General features: G+C 46.3%; 1 protein-coding gene across 1 annotated transcript in view; it reads left to right on the top strand.

Annotated features, from left to right (window-relative positions):
* The window catches only part of UROC1 (urocanate hydratase 1), a 36,458-nt gene extending 20,299 nt beyond the window's left edge, over positions 1-16,159 (top strand). Inside the window, 9 exon segments of the mRNA XM_015588987.1 lie at positions 1,719-1,780; positions 2,147-2,327; positions 2,614-2,711; positions 3,463-3,535; positions 4,100-4,221; positions 5,902-5,968; positions 7,581-7,663; positions 14,589-14,731; positions 16,022-16,159. Of these exon segments, the coding sequence (XP_015444473.1) occupies positions 1,719-1,780; positions 2,147-2,327; positions 2,614-2,711; positions 3,463-3,535; positions 4,100-4,221; positions 5,902-5,968; positions 7,581-7,663; positions 14,589-14,731; positions 16,022-16,159 (967 nt within the window).
* Positions 16,160-17,356: the final 1,197 nt, after the last annotated feature.

Below are 17,356 nucleotides of genomic sequence, written 5' to 3'. Positions count from 1 at the left end.
CTTTCAGTATTTCCTGTAATGCAGGCCTCTTAGTGGAGAATTCCCTCAATTTTTGTATGTCCGGAAAGGTCTTAATTTCTCCTTCATATCTAAAGGAGAGCTTTGCTGGATACATTATTTATTCTAGGCTGGTAGTTCCTTTCATTTAATAGTTTGAATATTTGATTCCACTCCTTTCTGGCTTATATGGTTTGTGCTGAGAAATCCAACAATAATCTAATGGGATTTCCTTTATAGGTTACCATCTTCTTTTCCCTAGATGCCCTGAGAATTCTGTCTTTGTCACTGATTTTTGATAATTTTAATACAATGTGTCCTGGTGAAGGCCTTTTTGGGTTGAGATAATCGAGTGGTCTGTTGACTTCTTGAATTCCAAGCTCCAGCTCATTCCTTAAATTTGGAAAATTCTCATCAACTATTTGTCCGAAAATGCTTTCTGAACTCTGCTCTTTTTCCTCCCCTTTGATAATGCTCATTATTCTTATGTTTCCTCTCCTGATATTATCAGCTAGTTCTTGTATTTCCCTTTCATTATTTTTCATTCTTTGGTTTCTCTCTTCCTTCTGATTTATTTATAGATTTCTGTCTTTGATATCACTGATCCTTTCCTCCATTTGGTCGACTCTATTTCCCAAGCTTGCTATTTCATTTTTCAACTCTTTCAGTGTGTTCTTCATTTCTAGAAGTTCTATTTGGTTCTTGTTGAGGGTTTCAATCTCTTTGCTAAAGAACTCGTTCTGCTGATCTAGTTGTTTTTTCAATTTCTGGAATTGTTATATGAATTATTTTGGATCTCATTGAGTTTTTCAGAAGTACCATCCTGAATTCTCTGTCATTTAAGTCACATATTTCCATGTCTTTAAGTTTATTTTCTGGAGATTTTTCTCTTTCTTCCTAAGATGCCTTGTCACCTTGGTTATTCATGATGTTTAATGGACTATTTCTCTTACTGGGCATTAATGAAGTGTATTCTGCTTTTTTCCCAGAAAAATTTATTATATAAAGGTCTCTCTTATTGCTAAGATGGCATTTTTATTTTGGTTTTCAGTAGGTGGCATCTAAGCCTCTTGGATCCTTGCTTTATATAAAGTCCTAAAGTGTTAACAACAGTTTCAGTAGCATTTGCTCAGATTTCCTGGGGCTCTGAAGTATTCAGTCTTGAAGGGGCCCTCTGGGTTGGGGATGGGGGCTACAGCTCAGCCTTTCTGTTTGCATCTGCCACTGGTAATAATCAACTGTTGCTTCTCTGCCGTCCCCACTTCCCCATCATCCCCACTTCTCTGCATTTCGCTCTGATCCCTGGGCACTGACGCTGCATGGAGCTCACAGCTCTCTTAGGGTTGTTCAGGGAAACTGTTGCACCTTGTCCCCTGCCCTTCCTCCTTCAAGGAGCTCTGGCTGCAAGATGCAGCTTCTTTGTTTCCCCCAGTCTATTACCCGACTCTCGGGGTTCTGACCTGTGGTAGCTCTAATGTACAGATCCTTTGCTGAGATGTGCTTGTGTACAGGTTGGGTGTTTCTGTTGAGTTGTAGATGTTTAGCTTATTGTTGTTTCAAGGAGGAATATCTGGGGATGTCTCTCACTCTGTCATGTTTCTGACGTCACTCCTCCCATAACAGTTTTGCTATTCTGCATTCTCACCAGTTGGGTGTTGGTTGGGGTGGACAGCTGTGGGCAGGTGTGATAGGGTCATATGTTCTGCTCTTGTGCCCTCTAGGGAAGCAAGGGGGAAAAAGGAGGTGCTCAGCCTTGATTACCATGGCATTGTGGTGGATCTTTGTGGTAAGTACGGCGTTGGAGTCTACAGCCTTGGAGACCTCAATTGAACCTCCCTCTCCAGCCAAGGTCCCAATGGTGGCCATGTGCTCCTGGGACACAAAGCTTTAAATGCTGGCTTGAGGCTCTGCTCCCAGCTTTCATGGCCCTGATCCTGGCCCAAGCCCACAGTGGCCTATGTTCTTTGTGGGTGGAGGAAGTAGTGTGTGGGGGTATGTAAGATTAGCCTCAGTCACTAGCTACTGAACGTGTGGGCTGGAAAATGTGCTGCAATCCCCTCCTGGCTGGTCCCTAAGCTGGGGCCCCAGATGCTGCCTGTCCCTGCCCTGGGCAGGTGCTGCCCTGCACTGACTATCCTACACTTCCTCAGGGAGTGCCTGGTTCACAAATTGGACACAACAGGGGAGCTCTTGGTGGACCTGGGGTCAGATCAGACATCCTGCCACAACCCATTCAGTGGTGGCTATTATCCTGTGCAGCCTGGTTTTGCAGAGGCCCAAAGCCTCATGGCCTCTGACTCTGCCACATTCAAGGACCTGGTCCAGGAAAGGTGATACATGTCCCAGGGCATGAGGAAGGGTCAGGAGTGGCTGCACACTGGAAAGAGCTTTGGGACTGGACAGCTGAGGCCTCTGCATTGTTCTCCAGTGGCTAGCTGTGTGGCCTTGAGCAAGACCCTCAACTTCTCTGAGCCTCCGTCTCCTCCTCTGTCAGACAGGGTGGAAGTCAGCAGAGCTGGCTGAGCTCCTTGAGGTGACAGTGATGGGGCGGAGAGGGCCCATTCTCAGAGCCTCACCAGTGGGCAGAGCTGACAGCTGACTGCTGGCCTGTTGCAGTCTGAAGAGGCAAGTCTCTGCTATCAACAGGGTGGCCAAGGAGAACTTCTTCTTTTGGGACTATGATAACACCTTCCTCTTGGAGGTCCAGAGAGCAGGTGAGAGAAGGGAGGGTTGGCAAGGGGGGCCCCATCCTCCTTAGGCTGAGAGGAACCAAGATGCTGGCATTGGGCACAATCCTCTCCCTCCAGCCAGGAGTGGCCAGCAGATGCCCAGGAAAGGCAGAGGCCATGATATGCAGGTTTTACTGTCCCCCTGCCCAGGCCTTCTGGAAGCTGGTCCTACCAGCTTGACACCTCTGGCCTCAGTTTCTCCATTTTCCTTAAGAATATAAAGCACCATAAAGAGAGTAAGTACAATGCTCAGGTATGAGCTCCAGTGCAAAAAATTGCAGCTTTACTTTTCCATGAAGGAAACTTTTTTTCCTATAAAACAGGTGATTCATTCATGAGTTATAAAGTTCAGAAAATACAAAAAAGTTCAGTGAAAAGTCTACTTCCCAGCCCTGTCTCTGGCACCAGCTCTTTCCCCTACCACCCAGAATCTGCAGGTTCTGGGGTTCTTGTCTGGACATAGATGCGGCAGACATGAGCATGTGTACCCGCTGTCCCCCCACCCCATACATCAAGGGCCTATCTACTCCAGCCAGCGCTGCACTTGCTATCTCTTCTTCTTTTACCTGAAAAGAGACCTGATGTTGCTTCCCTATCAGAAAAGAGTACTTCCTAAGTCTTTCCCTGGGCTCTTTGTTTAAATTGCCACCTGGATTGTGGTGTGTGTCTTCATCTTAGGGTAGGGCCTGCCAGCCCTGATGCCCTCCAAGTGATTGTGCAGCAGCTCTGTCCACAGGAGCCAACGTGGAGAAGAAAGGTGCCAAAAGGACAGAGTTCTGCTACCCCTCGTACGTCTAGCATGTTATGGGGTAAGTGATGGGGCCCCTTCCAGTGTCTGGGTCTTGGATATTCAGGTCAGAAAAGCCTCTCCTCTGATCACTGTTGAGATCCCAGAGTGGCCACCACACCAGGTCATGGGATTCCACCACAGAATGAAGGTGAAGAAGAAATGAAGCCATGAGAGACCTTGCACTGGGCCTCAGTGAGAGGACAAAGAGGCTGCAGAGGCCTGGAGCCAAGATCACCTCCAGTACCCACGACCCTAAATGCTGTGTCTGAGGAGCTGTCCATCCCACGGCCTGGCCATGGGCCTGAGTGGGTGGCTGATGGCAGGATCTCTGAAATTTCATGTCCAATTAGTGACTTAGTGGCTTCTAACAACAATTCTAAACACTGGAGCCCCCACTTTACTACACATGCCCACATACAATGTCCCCCTAATAGAAACCCCCAACTCACACATAGCCTTCACCTCCTCTCAGTTCTTGAACATATGCCAGCTTCTTCCCCTTGTATCTTGGCCTTGGCTCAGCCAGTGGATACAGCCAGCTTGGGAAGAACCCCAAGGTGACTGAGACATTTTGTCTTTGTAGGGACAAATTCTCCCAGGGATTTGGGCCTTTCCACTAGGTATGCACATCGGGGGATCCCCAGGACTTGGCAGTCACTGATCAGCTGGCCACATCTGTGCTGGAGGAAGCCGTTGCTGGTGGAGGTGAGGCTGTTGAGTTGGAGATGCTGGAGGGTAGGTGGCCCCCAGAGTCTCCCATAGCAAGCTTGCCTGGCAATGCAAGGCAGACCTCCCCACCACCCCGCTACTCATCCTCTGCCTGGCCCATGTGGGCAGAGGGGCACATGGCTTCCAGTTTATGCCTATCAACAGTGCTTCTGATTCTTTGTAGCTGCTTTCTGTGATCTTTCTGTGCCTTCCACCTTCCACATATGCTAGGTCCACTCTGCTTATTACATGCCAGAGACTTTCCAGTTGATCAGTGATTTCTCTGATACAGAGTGTTGGTTCTGCCTTTCCATGTTGATGGGGTGGTCGTTTAACCACAGTCCACTCTCATGTAGTGGATTTGACGTGTTGTTTATCATGTGGAGAAGAGAAGGCAGTTATTTTACAAGACTTCCTCAGCTATCAGAGCTCCTACCCCCATTTCTCTGCAGCTTTTTTATAAGTCCAGGGGTGGCCTTTTCTCCCAGTGTTTTTCTGTGTGGGCTATTCAGCCTTTGTTGCTTGTTTTAAATCCCAGGAGGCCATTTTCACCCTGCTGTCCACATCCGAGTTGGATAGGGTCTGGTTTACAGGGATCCAGGGTTTGAGAACCAGGCTGAGGTTGTGCAAAGCCACTTATTGGGAGGAGCCAGGCTGGAGAAGGCCTCTTGGGAAAGGAAGTGAAAGTAGGGGCCTTCTCTTGGGAATCTGGTCAGAGATCTCCTGAGGCTTCTAGGTGTTAGAACAACTGGACCGCCCTCAGTGGGTAGTTGGTCGGTGTTCAACAACCAGCCCTCCAAGAAGAGGCCCTGAGCTGTTGCATCTGCTGATGGCCACAGTCTAAATACTCTCAAGGCGGCTGATTTCCAGTGAGACTCTACATGGAGTAGCAGTAGTATTTCCACCAGGCAGATAACCTTGAAAATGTAGATCCTCCTAAAAGGTAGTGATGACTTGTGAGCATTACCTTCATTTTGAATAAAAATTTTAAAGTGTAATTTTATTTAATTGAAATTTAATGATGTCTGTGTTAATTACTGGCTCACACAATTCCTGAATATTTAGCAGTCTACTCTCGCAAGCTGGTAGGAGCATCTCCGGAGATCCAATGCTACCATCCTCTTCTACATACCATTCATACTTTAACCAAATTGCCTGTCTTACTTAGATAGGCCAAATTTCTTCCCACCTCAGGAACTTTACACTTGCTGTCTCCTCTGACTAGAACACTGTTCCCTCAGATCTTCATGTAGGTTGTTCCTCCTTAGCATTTAGGACATAGCTTGACTGTCACCATCTCAGAGAGGATTTCGTTCCCCTGATCTGCCATCCTAGTGACTACTTCACCACACTCTTATTTTCTTGATGGCCTGCAGCAGTCTTTATTCCCAGTGCCTGGCATGACTCTTGAAAGATGATGAGGGAGTGAATGTATCAGGCAGGGGGCTGCAAATGTCCATGCATTAATTTACATGACCATAGTCATTGCTGATTCTGAAAATCAGCTAGCCTTGTGTGGTACTTGGGAGAGCGTCTCCTTGACCACTAATCTGGGCTCCAGTGATGGGTGAAGAACAGGTACTTGTGCTGAACAGCCTGCAAGAGGGAGAGTCTACGCCCTATCTCAGGTCAGGGGCTCCTGGTGCCCATGACACCCCTCTCCCTCTCTCCCTGCAGTGAACCCAGCTGTGACTCTGCAGTATGTGGACAACATTCACTGGATCCAGGAGGCTGCCAAGCACTAGCTGGTGAGGTCTTGGCCTGGTCGGGGGAAGGGGTGAGCCACCGACTGTCCACCTTGCCAGTAGATGATGTGCAATGAGGGTTAGCTGGGGCTGCTGCCATCACTGGTACTGCTATTAAACTGCTATAATTGTTATCATCACAGAGCCTGATGAGTTCTAGTCCCGGGGAAGCTTTCTCATTCCCAGCACCTGAGGCTTTTTCTATTATGGAGGGGATCCCAAGGGAAGGAGGTAAACACTTAGGAACACCATCTGCATCACTTTTTCCAAGGAATTGGTCCATTTCATCTAAGTTCTCAAATTTGTGGGTATAGAGTTGTATTCTTTATTATCTTTTTAATGTCTGTGGGGTTGGTTGTGATGGCTCCTCTGTCATTCCTGATATTGGTCATTTGTGCCTTCTCTCTTTCTTATGGATCAGTCTGAACAAAAGTTTATCAATTTTATTGATCTTCTCAAAGAAGTTTTTAGTTTGACTTTTTTCATTTGCTTCTCTGCTTCCAAATTCATCGATTTCTGCTCTAATTTTTCATGTGTCCTTCCTTCTTCTTGCTTTTGGTTTAATTTGCTATTCTTTCTGGAAGGTAAAAGTAACCTCTTTCTGAGATTACTGAGTTGAGACCTTTTTCTTTTCTAACATAGATATTTAATGCTATAAATTCATCTCTAAACATGGCTTCAGCTGCATCCTACAAATTTTATATAATGTATTTTCATTTTCACCCAGTTCAAAATATTAAATTTCCTTTGATACTTCCTCTTTGATCTATGTGTTATTTGAAAGTACGTTTTTTTAATTTTCACATTTTGGGTGAATTTTCAGATATCTTTCTGTTCCCAACTTCTGGTTTAATTCTACTATGGTCTGAGAACTTAATGTGTATTATTACTGTTCTTTTAAATTCGTTCAGGAGTTCATGGCTCAGAACGTGGTCTGTCTTGGAGCTCTTGAGAACATGTGTTCTGTTGTCATTTTGGTGGATTATCCTTGAAATATTAATTAGGTCAGGTTGGTTAATAATGCTGTTCGAGTCACCTAAATTCTTACTGATGTTCTGCTTATTTATTCTATAAATTACTGAGAGAGTGGTGAGGTCTCCAACTCTATTTGTGGATTTGTCTGTTTCACCTTTAAGTTCTTATCCATTTTGTCCTATGGATTTTAAAGCTCTGTTGTTAGATGCACATTCATTTAGGTTTATTATGTCTTTTTATAGAATTGACCTCTTTATTATTATATCATGTCCCTCTTTATCCTTGATAATATTCCTGGTCCTGAAATTCTCTGATATTAATATAGTTTATGTTTATATCTTATGGCCACTGTAATAAATTACCACAAACTTAGTGGCTTAAAACAACACAAATGTATCTTCCCACAGTTCTGAAGGTCAGAAGTCTGAAGTCAGTTTCAGTGCATTAAAGTCAAGGTATTGGCTGGGCCATGACATCTCACGAGGCTCTAGGGGACAATCTGCTTCCTGGCCTTTTCTAGCTTCTAGAGCTTCATTTCTTGGATTTCTTGGCTCATGGCCTTTCCCAGTCTTCACAGCCCAGCACCAAGAAAAGGCATTCTCAGGATTCTCCCTGATTGTCTCTGTGAGCACCCAGTGAGGTTTTTGGAGTAAAAGCTGCCAGAGTGTGCAAGCCCCCTTATATCTGTATCCTAGAGGCCTCACAGTCCCAGGGCTCATGTTTGTCTTAGCAATTTGTTAGATACTTGTTAAGTGACCAGGTTGGGTTCTGTTTCTCTATGCAAGTAAATGCCTGTCTCTCTCCAGATTTCAGGTTAGTTAGTTGCCCTGCGACCTCAGTTCTCTGATGGGGTCAAGTAAAATTATTAAAATTGCAGTGTGTTCCCCACTCCCTATCCTTTTCTTTGTTTTATGGATGGGAGTGATGCTCTTTGGCTTTCTATATCTCTGAGCTAAAACCATGATCACCTCCCTTTTAATTCTATTATTCTTTCTGCTTCTGAGGTATTTTGTCTGGCATTCAGTGCTAGAGAGCATAACTATAGGAAAGGATAATAGTAGGTAAGTGGGCATTTGTCACTTCTCCTTCATTTGCTCAGGTTTGCAAACAAATTATTGCTGTTTCTAGAGTTACCTGTTTCCAGTTCCCCATCTGTCCTTCAGGCCTGGGTAGTGCTGGCTCAGCCAGTGGGGCCTATGGATGCCCACTTGTGTGTTGGCCAGAGCCTGTCCTGGCCCCAGTCCACCTCATTCAGGGAATGACATGTGGTGGTCTTTGTTTCCACAGACATGGTTGTGCAGAACTTTGTGGGCAATGCCTTTTGGGCTCCTGTGGAAGGCACAGGGATTCCCTTGAGAGTCCTGGGGCCTGCCTCCCCTGAGCTTCCTCTGCTGAAGGCTTTGCTGTGATATTTTCCTTGTGTGAGCTGGAAGTTGGAGAGATAGAACATTGGGGTGGACATAGGGAAGTATCCTGCACAGCCACTCTTCCTTTTGGGGTTTCACCCTGTCACACAGGACATTAAGGCTGTAAGAACCGGAATCACCCCTTTCGTATAAGTTTTCACATTGCATTCACAGATGTTTCCTCAGAAATTCTCACAGTGCTGTCTTTTCATTCTACCTTAGGTTCCCAGGGAAGATGAACTAGGATGCAGGAAACCTGGGTTCTAGGCTCCCCTGGGTTCCCAACTCATGGCTCTGCCTTGGCCAGTCCTATTTCCAGTTTGTACCATGAGGAAATTGGGGCTTCTGGAAGGGTCTCATTCTGGCTGACATTTACAGTTCCATAATGCAGATGTCCACTTTAATTCTGTGACCACTTCTAACATTTGGGAGGTTTTCCTGTACCATCCAGCAATTTTTTTTTGACACCAGCTGAGTGTCCCATGATTCAACTCAATTCTGACACTCCCTACCTGGAAATAGCCTCAGATCGCACAGGTTATGGGCTCAGTCCCACAAGACTGTTCTTACCCTACTTCAGATGCTAATCACAAGCCCAGGTTGTTACTTGCTTCTGACTAACTGGCTACAGATTGGAGGTTCCCACAATCCCCTCCTTGTCTTCTATTAATTTGTAGAGTGACTCATAGAACTCAGGAAACCCATTTACTCACTAGATTACTGATTACAAAGGAGATCAAAGGATATTGTTACCGGAGAGTGGGGTTCCCCTCTCAGCGTGTTGTCCAGGTTCTTGATGTCTCAAACAAGAATTGAGCAAGACACCGAAATGCAGCAGAAAAGAATAGCTTTATTAGAAGTGATAGTATACTTACAGATGTGGAAGTGGGCCTGAGCAAGAGAAGCATGGCTCAAAAAGGGCTCACGTGTCCAAGGGCACAGTAATAAAGTCTTTGGGGTTTTTATACCTATTTGCTGTAGGTAGTCCCTTTTCTTAGGGGAGTAGGCTTCCTTGATTGACGACTAAGATTACGGGACTCAGTGATTCATCATTTGCTTTCTGTGCATGTTCATTCCCAGAATTCAGTCTGTTGTGATATTAATGAACTTCCAGGCACAGTCATGATGATATAATAAGGCTCAGGTGAATTGCAGGTCGTTGGGATGTTCCTTGTGCAGGTGCATGAGACTGGCTGAAAATAGTACCCAATTTTCTGCTTACTTGTTTCCTTGTGTGAATTACTTTTAGTCCCAAAATGCCTTCTGGTTTGCTTAATTGTGGGTGGACTAGGGTGATCCTATTTAGAAATAGGATGACTTCAGTGTCTTTGCAGGCGGGCCCGAAACCCCCTACCTAACTTTCCTGCTTAACTCTTTTCTAAAAGCCACGAACCCCTTCATTATTAGTATGGATGTTGAGGGACTGGAGGTCTCTTCTCTCTCTGCTTCCTGCGGTCATAGTCCCTGCCTATTGGAATTTCATGGAGCTCTTTCTCTCTCTACCTCAGTCAGGGCAGGGTCTTGGGTTCCCTACCAAAGTGCCACCTCAGTCCCTAGACAAGGAAAAAGATACAAACTTGTTATTTATATCTAATATCTAGTTACATTTCTATTATTGATTTGCCTATCAAGCAAGTAACGAAAATCAAGCTTGATTAATATATTTCGTAAAAAAAAAAAAAACAAAAAATAACCTGGGTTAAAAGGTCGCCTCCCTTCTCGGACTCCAAGGGCCCCGTTTTGGCCTAAAGCCATTCCTGTCTTATAATGGGCCAAGGAAAATGCTGAGTTTCAGAGATCCTTATCAGTAGCCAGAGGACCTGAATTACCAGTTTCAAGGTAATTAAGTTTGAGAGAAAGAGTCTTTCTCCACAGAAAAGAGGAAAGAAAAGACTTAACTAGGTTTACTAAAAAGATTAAGAATTTTGCAAGTGATTGCCCATATCGATATGTCAACAGTCGATAAAGATATACATAGGGAGAGGTACTGACAGAGGAGCTTAGGTCCTTGTGGAGTTTGAAGCCCAGCACAGTGGAACGTGGAAGCATTCTGGTTCCCCAACCAGAAGTTCTTCAAACCCCATTCTTTTTGAGTTCTTATGGAGGCTTCATTACGGAGACATGATTGATTAAATCGTTGGCCATTGATGATCAATTTAACTTCCAGCCCCACCCACCTCCCTGGAGGCCTTGGGGTGGAACTGAAAGTTAGAGCCCTCTATTCTTCATTGGTTTCCCTAGCAACCAACCCCAATTCTTAGATGGGAGTCCACAGGTCACCTCATTAACATAATAAAAGACATCTTTCTCTTTCTCAAAACTTAGGAATTCCAAGGGTTTTAGGAATTCTGTGCCAGAAACAAAGGGATGAAGCCCAAATATATATTTCTTATAAACCACAATATCACATCTGCTGCTAAGAATAGTGAATAACTAATACTTAATACACGTGGATCATGTGACAAGAATTGCTAGACTCTTTGAATCTACTCTCTCATCTAATCTTAGAAGGAAAATACATTTTGCAAAGAGGAAACTGAGGCACCAAGAGGTTAAGGAGCTTCAGGAGCTGCACCTGCACAGGGTTTGCCTCCCTGGGGAGTCACCTGAGGAAGCTCCCTGGCCAAACTGGATGCCTGGCTATCCAGAGCAGCAGGGGGCACTGCAGCTTCAGAGAGGAAGACAGCTCCTCAGGTCTGGCTATCTCTGAACTGAGCCAGTTTTGGCCAGATCAAGCCTGGACTTGTCCTTCAGAGCCAAGTCTTTCAGCACTCAAACTTCCCAGGGCTCGCTTGGCTGGAATTCGGAGCTGCAGCTCAGTCAGGTGGCTCTAATTAATGGAAAATATAGCTGAAGTGTGTTTTCTTTCCAATACAAAGGCTGGAGAAAACCAGGTAGAAAAGAGCACCTGGTTATTGGGTATCTGGCCTTTTGGTGCTGGATTTGCTGAGTGGGTTCTAGAGGTGAAGAGTGACTCTGAAAGGGGAGTAACTTGCCCAAGACCACAGAGCTGGTGGTGGAGCTGGGATCTGGACCCAGATCCATCACCTCCCAGGATCCACTCATCATTGCCCACAGGACAACAGAGGGCAAGAAGGGATAGGGCAGAGCAGTGGAGAGTTGGCAACACGAGGCTTTGAGGCAGGACACAGCAGGGTCAGAATTCAGGCAGGACACTGCTCACCTTAACCGCCTGCACTTGGGGCTCCTGTGAGAGGGAAGGCTCCTTGTAAATTCCCAAGTTGCTCCCACCCCCAAGGCTGCCTCCAGGCTCTGTGAATAGGGACATGTGCTGACAAGATGCAGACATCAATGCCTTGCATCCTGGCTGTGCTCGAGGGCTCTTTTAGGAAAGTGCCTCAAATTCATGTTGGAATCCATCAGACTCACAGGTACATAATTTAATCTGTTAGATACTCCCACAAAGCTTACTGCAAAAATAAGCAGGAAAAAATCTGTCCCATGACCATTCCTGTTTCAAGAGGAGACCACATCCAGCACCACCTTTATTTTTTTCTTTGTTGTATGGAAATCCATGTTTCTAAATGGTAAGCATACCCTGATATTTCTTGATTTACTTTTAGTTTAGTGAATTGTTTATTGGCTTCCTGTTTTGGAGAACTTACATATCCCCGACAATCAACATCAGTTGTGTGTTGTTTTCTGCTCCCTCTGTTGCCTCTGTCTCCTTGGAGCCCCTCTTTCTGATTGCTTGCTTGGTGTCTGTCCTTGTGTTGGCTATCCAGCTGCCCTCTCTATCTGTCTGTCTCTCTGCTCTTTTAGAGAGGGAGCCTACAGGCAAGCTGCATCCCTATCTGCTCAGGGACCTTTGGACTATGGGCTGCAGAGCAGGAGAGGTCACTAGTCAATCTCTGGTCTCGGACTTGTTGGTTCTCCTGTCCTTATAGGGAGGGTGCAGTCGGTTCTGGGAGCTAGGTGGGAAGGACAGGGCTTCACTGTTTGGTGTTGAGTGAGACCTTTTCCTTAATCTCTGTATTTCTATGTTTGCTCTCTCACCTTCCAACTTGCTTCCTGTTCTCACACCCAGATCCAGCCCCAGGGCCCATGTCTTTGAGGAATAAATGCATGTATTCAATCCACCCTCTTTATCCAGATACTGACATTTTCCCCCTGAGAGTGTATCTCAAACTTGAATGTGCACAGGAATTTCCTGGGAGCTTGTTAAAATGGAGTTTCTGACGAGGCAGGTCTGGAATGGAGTAGATCAGCATTTCTAACCAGCTCCTATAATGCTGCTTCTGCTAGCCCGAGGACCACTCTGAGTAGCCAGGACATTGAGAGCTCCTGCCATCTGTACATAGGCCTCCTTCACCCTTCCCACCCCTCATGCCATGGGGACCATCTTCATATGTACAGTTTTGTAGCAAAGTTAAGAGCATGGATTGTGAATTTGATCTGTCTGTATAAGTTAAGCTGTTGAGCTTTGTTTCTTGACAAAATGGTCATAATAATAGCAAATGCTTTGTAGGCTAGTGGTGAAGATTAAATGAGTTAATAATAGCTAAGACTTATATAGTGCATAACATGTGTGAGGTCTTCTAAGAAATTTGCATGTTAGCTTATCTAATTTTCACAACAGTCCCATCTAAGAAATAGGTACTACCCAGCAGAGATAAGTAACTTTGCCCAGGTGTCACAGTGAGCTGAGGTTGCAGGAGGCATGGCCCAAATGCATGTACCGACCCAAACTGAATCTCTTGTAAAGGAGCCAGAACAGGGCCTGGCACTTGGCATACCTCCTATAAATGTTAACCTCTATCATGTGTATGCTATTTGTGATCTCAGGTTCAAAAATGGTGGGTGTTTTAAATTTTGATAGCTACTACCAAATTTTCTGCTATAAAAATTTCTGTTTGCATAACCTCATCAATATTAAATGTGATTACTCACTGAATGTTAACACAGGATTTACCAGGCTGGTGGGCAAGAAGTAATAAATTCTTGTTTTGATTTGAATTGCTCACTCCCTGGTTTTTGAGTTGTGTGCTTTTTCTTATAAATTTGCAGGCATTTTGATATTCTAGATATTAAATGGATGTATTGGATATATGTCGCTTTGCTTTGAACTTAGTTTAAAGCATCTGAGCTGGCTGGGTTCTCCAGGTGGCAGATGCTGAGGTAGGGCTGGGAGTATGCAAAAGCCCAGGTGCAGGCTGGCATCAACACCAGGCTGATGGCCAGGCAGGGGCAGCTTCTGTGCTCAGGGTGGGGAGCACTGATAGCTCTTGGGACAGAGGGTTACTCACTTTCTTGGTGGGAACTGACTGAAATTGTCAATAGGATCCAGGCTGGGCAGAGAAGCAGGTAAGGCCAGATAGGTCTGAAGGATCTGAGATTAGAGAAACTGGAGTTACGTTCCAGGAGTGGGAAGGAGGAAGAGCAAATTCACTGGCAGTGGGTACTGAAAGGCCAGATGCTGTGGTCCCAGGGGTTTGTGTTTGTCAGGTGCTGACAAGATCCAGGGTATTTCTTGTGTGCATAACTGAAGGGGATACATGAAATATAGTGATACAAACTGAGGAGGAACTTTGGCTGGCTCCAACAGCCCTTGATATTAACATCAGGGGTGAGGATAGAAGTCCAAGAGTGCCAGGAAGGAGAGGGTTCTCACGGCTGATGGAGAAAAACCACAGGCCAAACTTATGGAAAGTGGAATAGCATTAACATACTCAAGTAGGATTCAAATGACATTTTTTTTAAGAAACAAGCAACCACAAGAGCATAATGAACTTGTGAGAGAAGGTAGTCAAAACAGTACTAAGAGTAATGCATTAATTAGAAAACAAGAAATGCTAAAAATAAAGGAACTTAGCCTTCAGATCAAGTAATCAGGACCTAAAATACACCTCCAAAACAAGCAAAAGAAAAAAATAAGGAAGACAAAGAACATAAAGAGAAAATCAGGATGAATGACAATTGAATTGAGCCATACAAGAGATCTCCAAGGAAGCACTCTGAGAACCGCAGAAGGAGATCATGTCATGTTCAGGTGGTCAGGCTTCAAGGAAGATGTAACACAGGAGTGGGTCCTGCAGGTAGACTCCGGGTCCATGGGTTAAAGCTCACAAGGCATGAGTGGGCAGCAAAGAACCATGAAGTTCCTGCATCCTGTCATGAGGGTGCAGCCTCCGTCTGCAGAGGTTGACCACAGTGCATCCTCAAACAACAGTTCCAGAATGTTCCAAAACTCACTTGTGTTTCTGCCTGCTCTGCACAGGGTTAGGACCCAGGAGTGACTTGAAAATTCTTGCTTCTTACAAGGGTGAGGTAATCAATGGGGGGTTTGGCCTCATGCTGGATGGGACCCAGGAGGCTGAGCAGAAGGCCAAGGTGATGCTCTGTTGGGACGTCTCCAATGGAGTAAGTCACCCCAAACCTCTTCCTTGCCTTCTCTATTGGTGGCTCTGCCCCTTCTGACTGCAGACCTGAGACAGAGTTCTGCCCCTTTTACCCCAGAAATGGTCAGGAGCCCATCCTGCTGTTTCTGCTCATTCGTGTCTTTCCTTGTCAGCTGCCTGCATCTCTCCTGGGCTGTTTCCAGAGGCTCCTTTCATCTCCCGGCCTCTGGACTTCCCTTTCAGTCTAGCCTCTGTCCTCACAGGGGGCCCCTGGCATCCAACCTTGCCTTCTCAGTGAGAGCACCCCCACTGCTGGTGTGGAGAGGCCTTCTTTTAAAGCTTTATCTTTTACCATTTCTAAGGGGGCTCAGAGAGTGCAGGACCAAAGCTAGAACAGCCTCTGGCTGTGCAGCTGTGATCAGGCTTACTGTGATCCAGAGTGGGCTCTCAGTGTGTGTGTGTGTGTGTGTGTGTGTGTGTGTGTGTGTGTGTGTGCTGGAGGGGTGTGTGTGTGTGTGTGTGTGTGTGTGTGTGTGTGTGTTGGCGGGTGGGGGCGGGGGGGCTCCATCCTTTCCAGGACTACATCATAGGCATCTAAGAAGGGAGAACAAAGGAGAAGTCAGGTGGTAATGGGGAAGGGTATGTGCAGCCATGAGCAAAATGGGGAGCTAAATGCCAGAGCCCACAGAGTTGGACATTGAGTGGCCCACAGGATGGACATGAGATTGGAGGTGGGGGGTATGCCTGGAGGGCTTGACTACCTGGAAGTCCCCAGCAGAGGGAGATCATCATCCTGAAGGCAGCGAAGCAATGAGAAGATGGACTGGGAGAGGTGTGGAGGGATGTGTAGACAGGGGTTGGCAAGAATGGCAGCAGAGAGTTTGGGGAGGTGCCATGACCATTGTTTAGGAAGCCCTAATGACAGAAATAGAGAGAAAGTGGACCAGAGAGAGATTTTTAAGGCAGAGTCAAGGTGGATGTGCATTCTATGAGGCCAGAGAGGAAGGGTGATACCTGAGTGCCTGGCTTGTGCCCCTACATGGAATAGCGAGGCTGGGCAAAGGGATAACCAGTTTTAGATCAAAGAGAAAAGTAAATAGTAGTCTGGCCAAGAGAGGAGGAGGTCTAAGTCAGGAGTGGGGCCAGGACAGACACAAAGACTACTGGCCCCACTGATAGCATAGAGGGTCCCTGACGTGGAGGAGGACAGAATATTTGAGCCCGGCCCCAGTGTGTGTTCAGAATGCCTTGTTGGTAACCCGGTGATGTTAGCACCAACTGCTATACCACCCTCTCTGCACTCTACTGGCAGGTGGCCTGCCGTTGGTCTGGGAACTGGAAGGCCTACGAGATCATCTGCCAGACAATGCAGGAGAACAAGGGCTTGGTGGTGACACTCCCACATGAGGTCGCAGATGAGCACATGCTCCAGCAGGCCTTGTGGCCATGAGCAGGAGTCCAAGAGCTGGCTGTGGCCTTCTTGTCCTCCTTGGTCCCTGTCCTCACCCTCACAGCCATACCTGCCTTCCACTGCACACCTCTGTCTCTTGGGTCAGGAGCTCCAAATGCGTGCCCTCATTTGGCTTCATCATACCCTAGAAGGTGCCACTGCTGTCCTCAATTCCCAGATAAACCAGTTGAGGCCCAGAGAGATGGAACCATTTCTTCATGGCCATGCTGCTCCTCTAGGAACCTGAAATGGCAGTGAAAATCTTGTTTGGGGATATGGCTCAAGCTTAGACCCTGGAAGCTTTGGGGATGGGCATACTGTGAATACTGGCTGAACTGGGTGTCAACCAAGTCCTTTCTAAACCTCTTGCTATTCCTTCTCCTACTAAGGAGGTGGGCTTTTTTATCAATCACTCTGCCTCCTGTCCACTTTCCAACCATCCAGGAAGCTCTCTTTCCATCTGCTAGCCTGTTTGTCTATGCAGATACTTTCTGTACCTATGTGCCCTCAGCTCTGGGCACAAAGGAATGCTGACCAAGCCCTGGGCTTGGAGATGTCCAAGGAGGAAGACAGGAAAATAAAGGGTTAACCAGAGAGCTGTGGAAGGTGGCGTGGGCAAGGTAGACATGGGATGGTGGAAAGGGGGAAGGCAGGGCTCTGCCTTAAAGGATAGTGATACTTTGTTGAGAAAAAAGGGAGAGGTCAGGTACTACCCATGGCTGATTGTTTACGACAGAAGTTCACTCAGGAGCCCTGTTTGGGACCAGAAGTCTTCCATGAGCCATATGGGACCTGAGGCTGGATTCTGGCACAAACCTCACCCCTGCCAGATCTCAGAGCCCAACCTCGATTAAGATGACTCAGGCAAAGTGGATTATGTGGCTATATTTTTCCAGGACCTCATTCTGAAGCAGGTGTTTCTCTTTTTAAGAAGTGACAATAGTTCTACTTTACTCTGCACCCAGTTATAAAAAGGAGCCAAGTGGAGAGATGAGTTCCCTGCCCTTTTTCCATCCTTTCTGCCCCACCAACTGATGTTGGGACCTGCTCCTTTTCCTGTAAATGTTCAGAGCCATGTAGGGAATCAGGCAATCACTGCCCGTGTAGCAGGCTCCCTTGGTGACCTCACCACACTTGCTGGCTGTCCACACTAGGAGACCCTTCCCCCGCATGACCTCACCATGCAAAGCGGAACAG

The sequence above is a fragment of the Pteropus alecto genome, unplaced genomic scaffold (genome assembly GCF_000325575.1).
Source record: "Pteropus alecto unplaced genomic scaffold, ASM32557v1 scaffold124, whole genome shotgun sequence".
In the NCBI taxonomy this organism is placed as follows: domain Eukaryota; kingdom Metazoa; phylum Chordata; class Mammalia; order Chiroptera; family Pteropodidae; genus Pteropus; species Pteropus alecto.
This window is presented reverse-complemented; position numbering and strand designations above follow the sequence as displayed.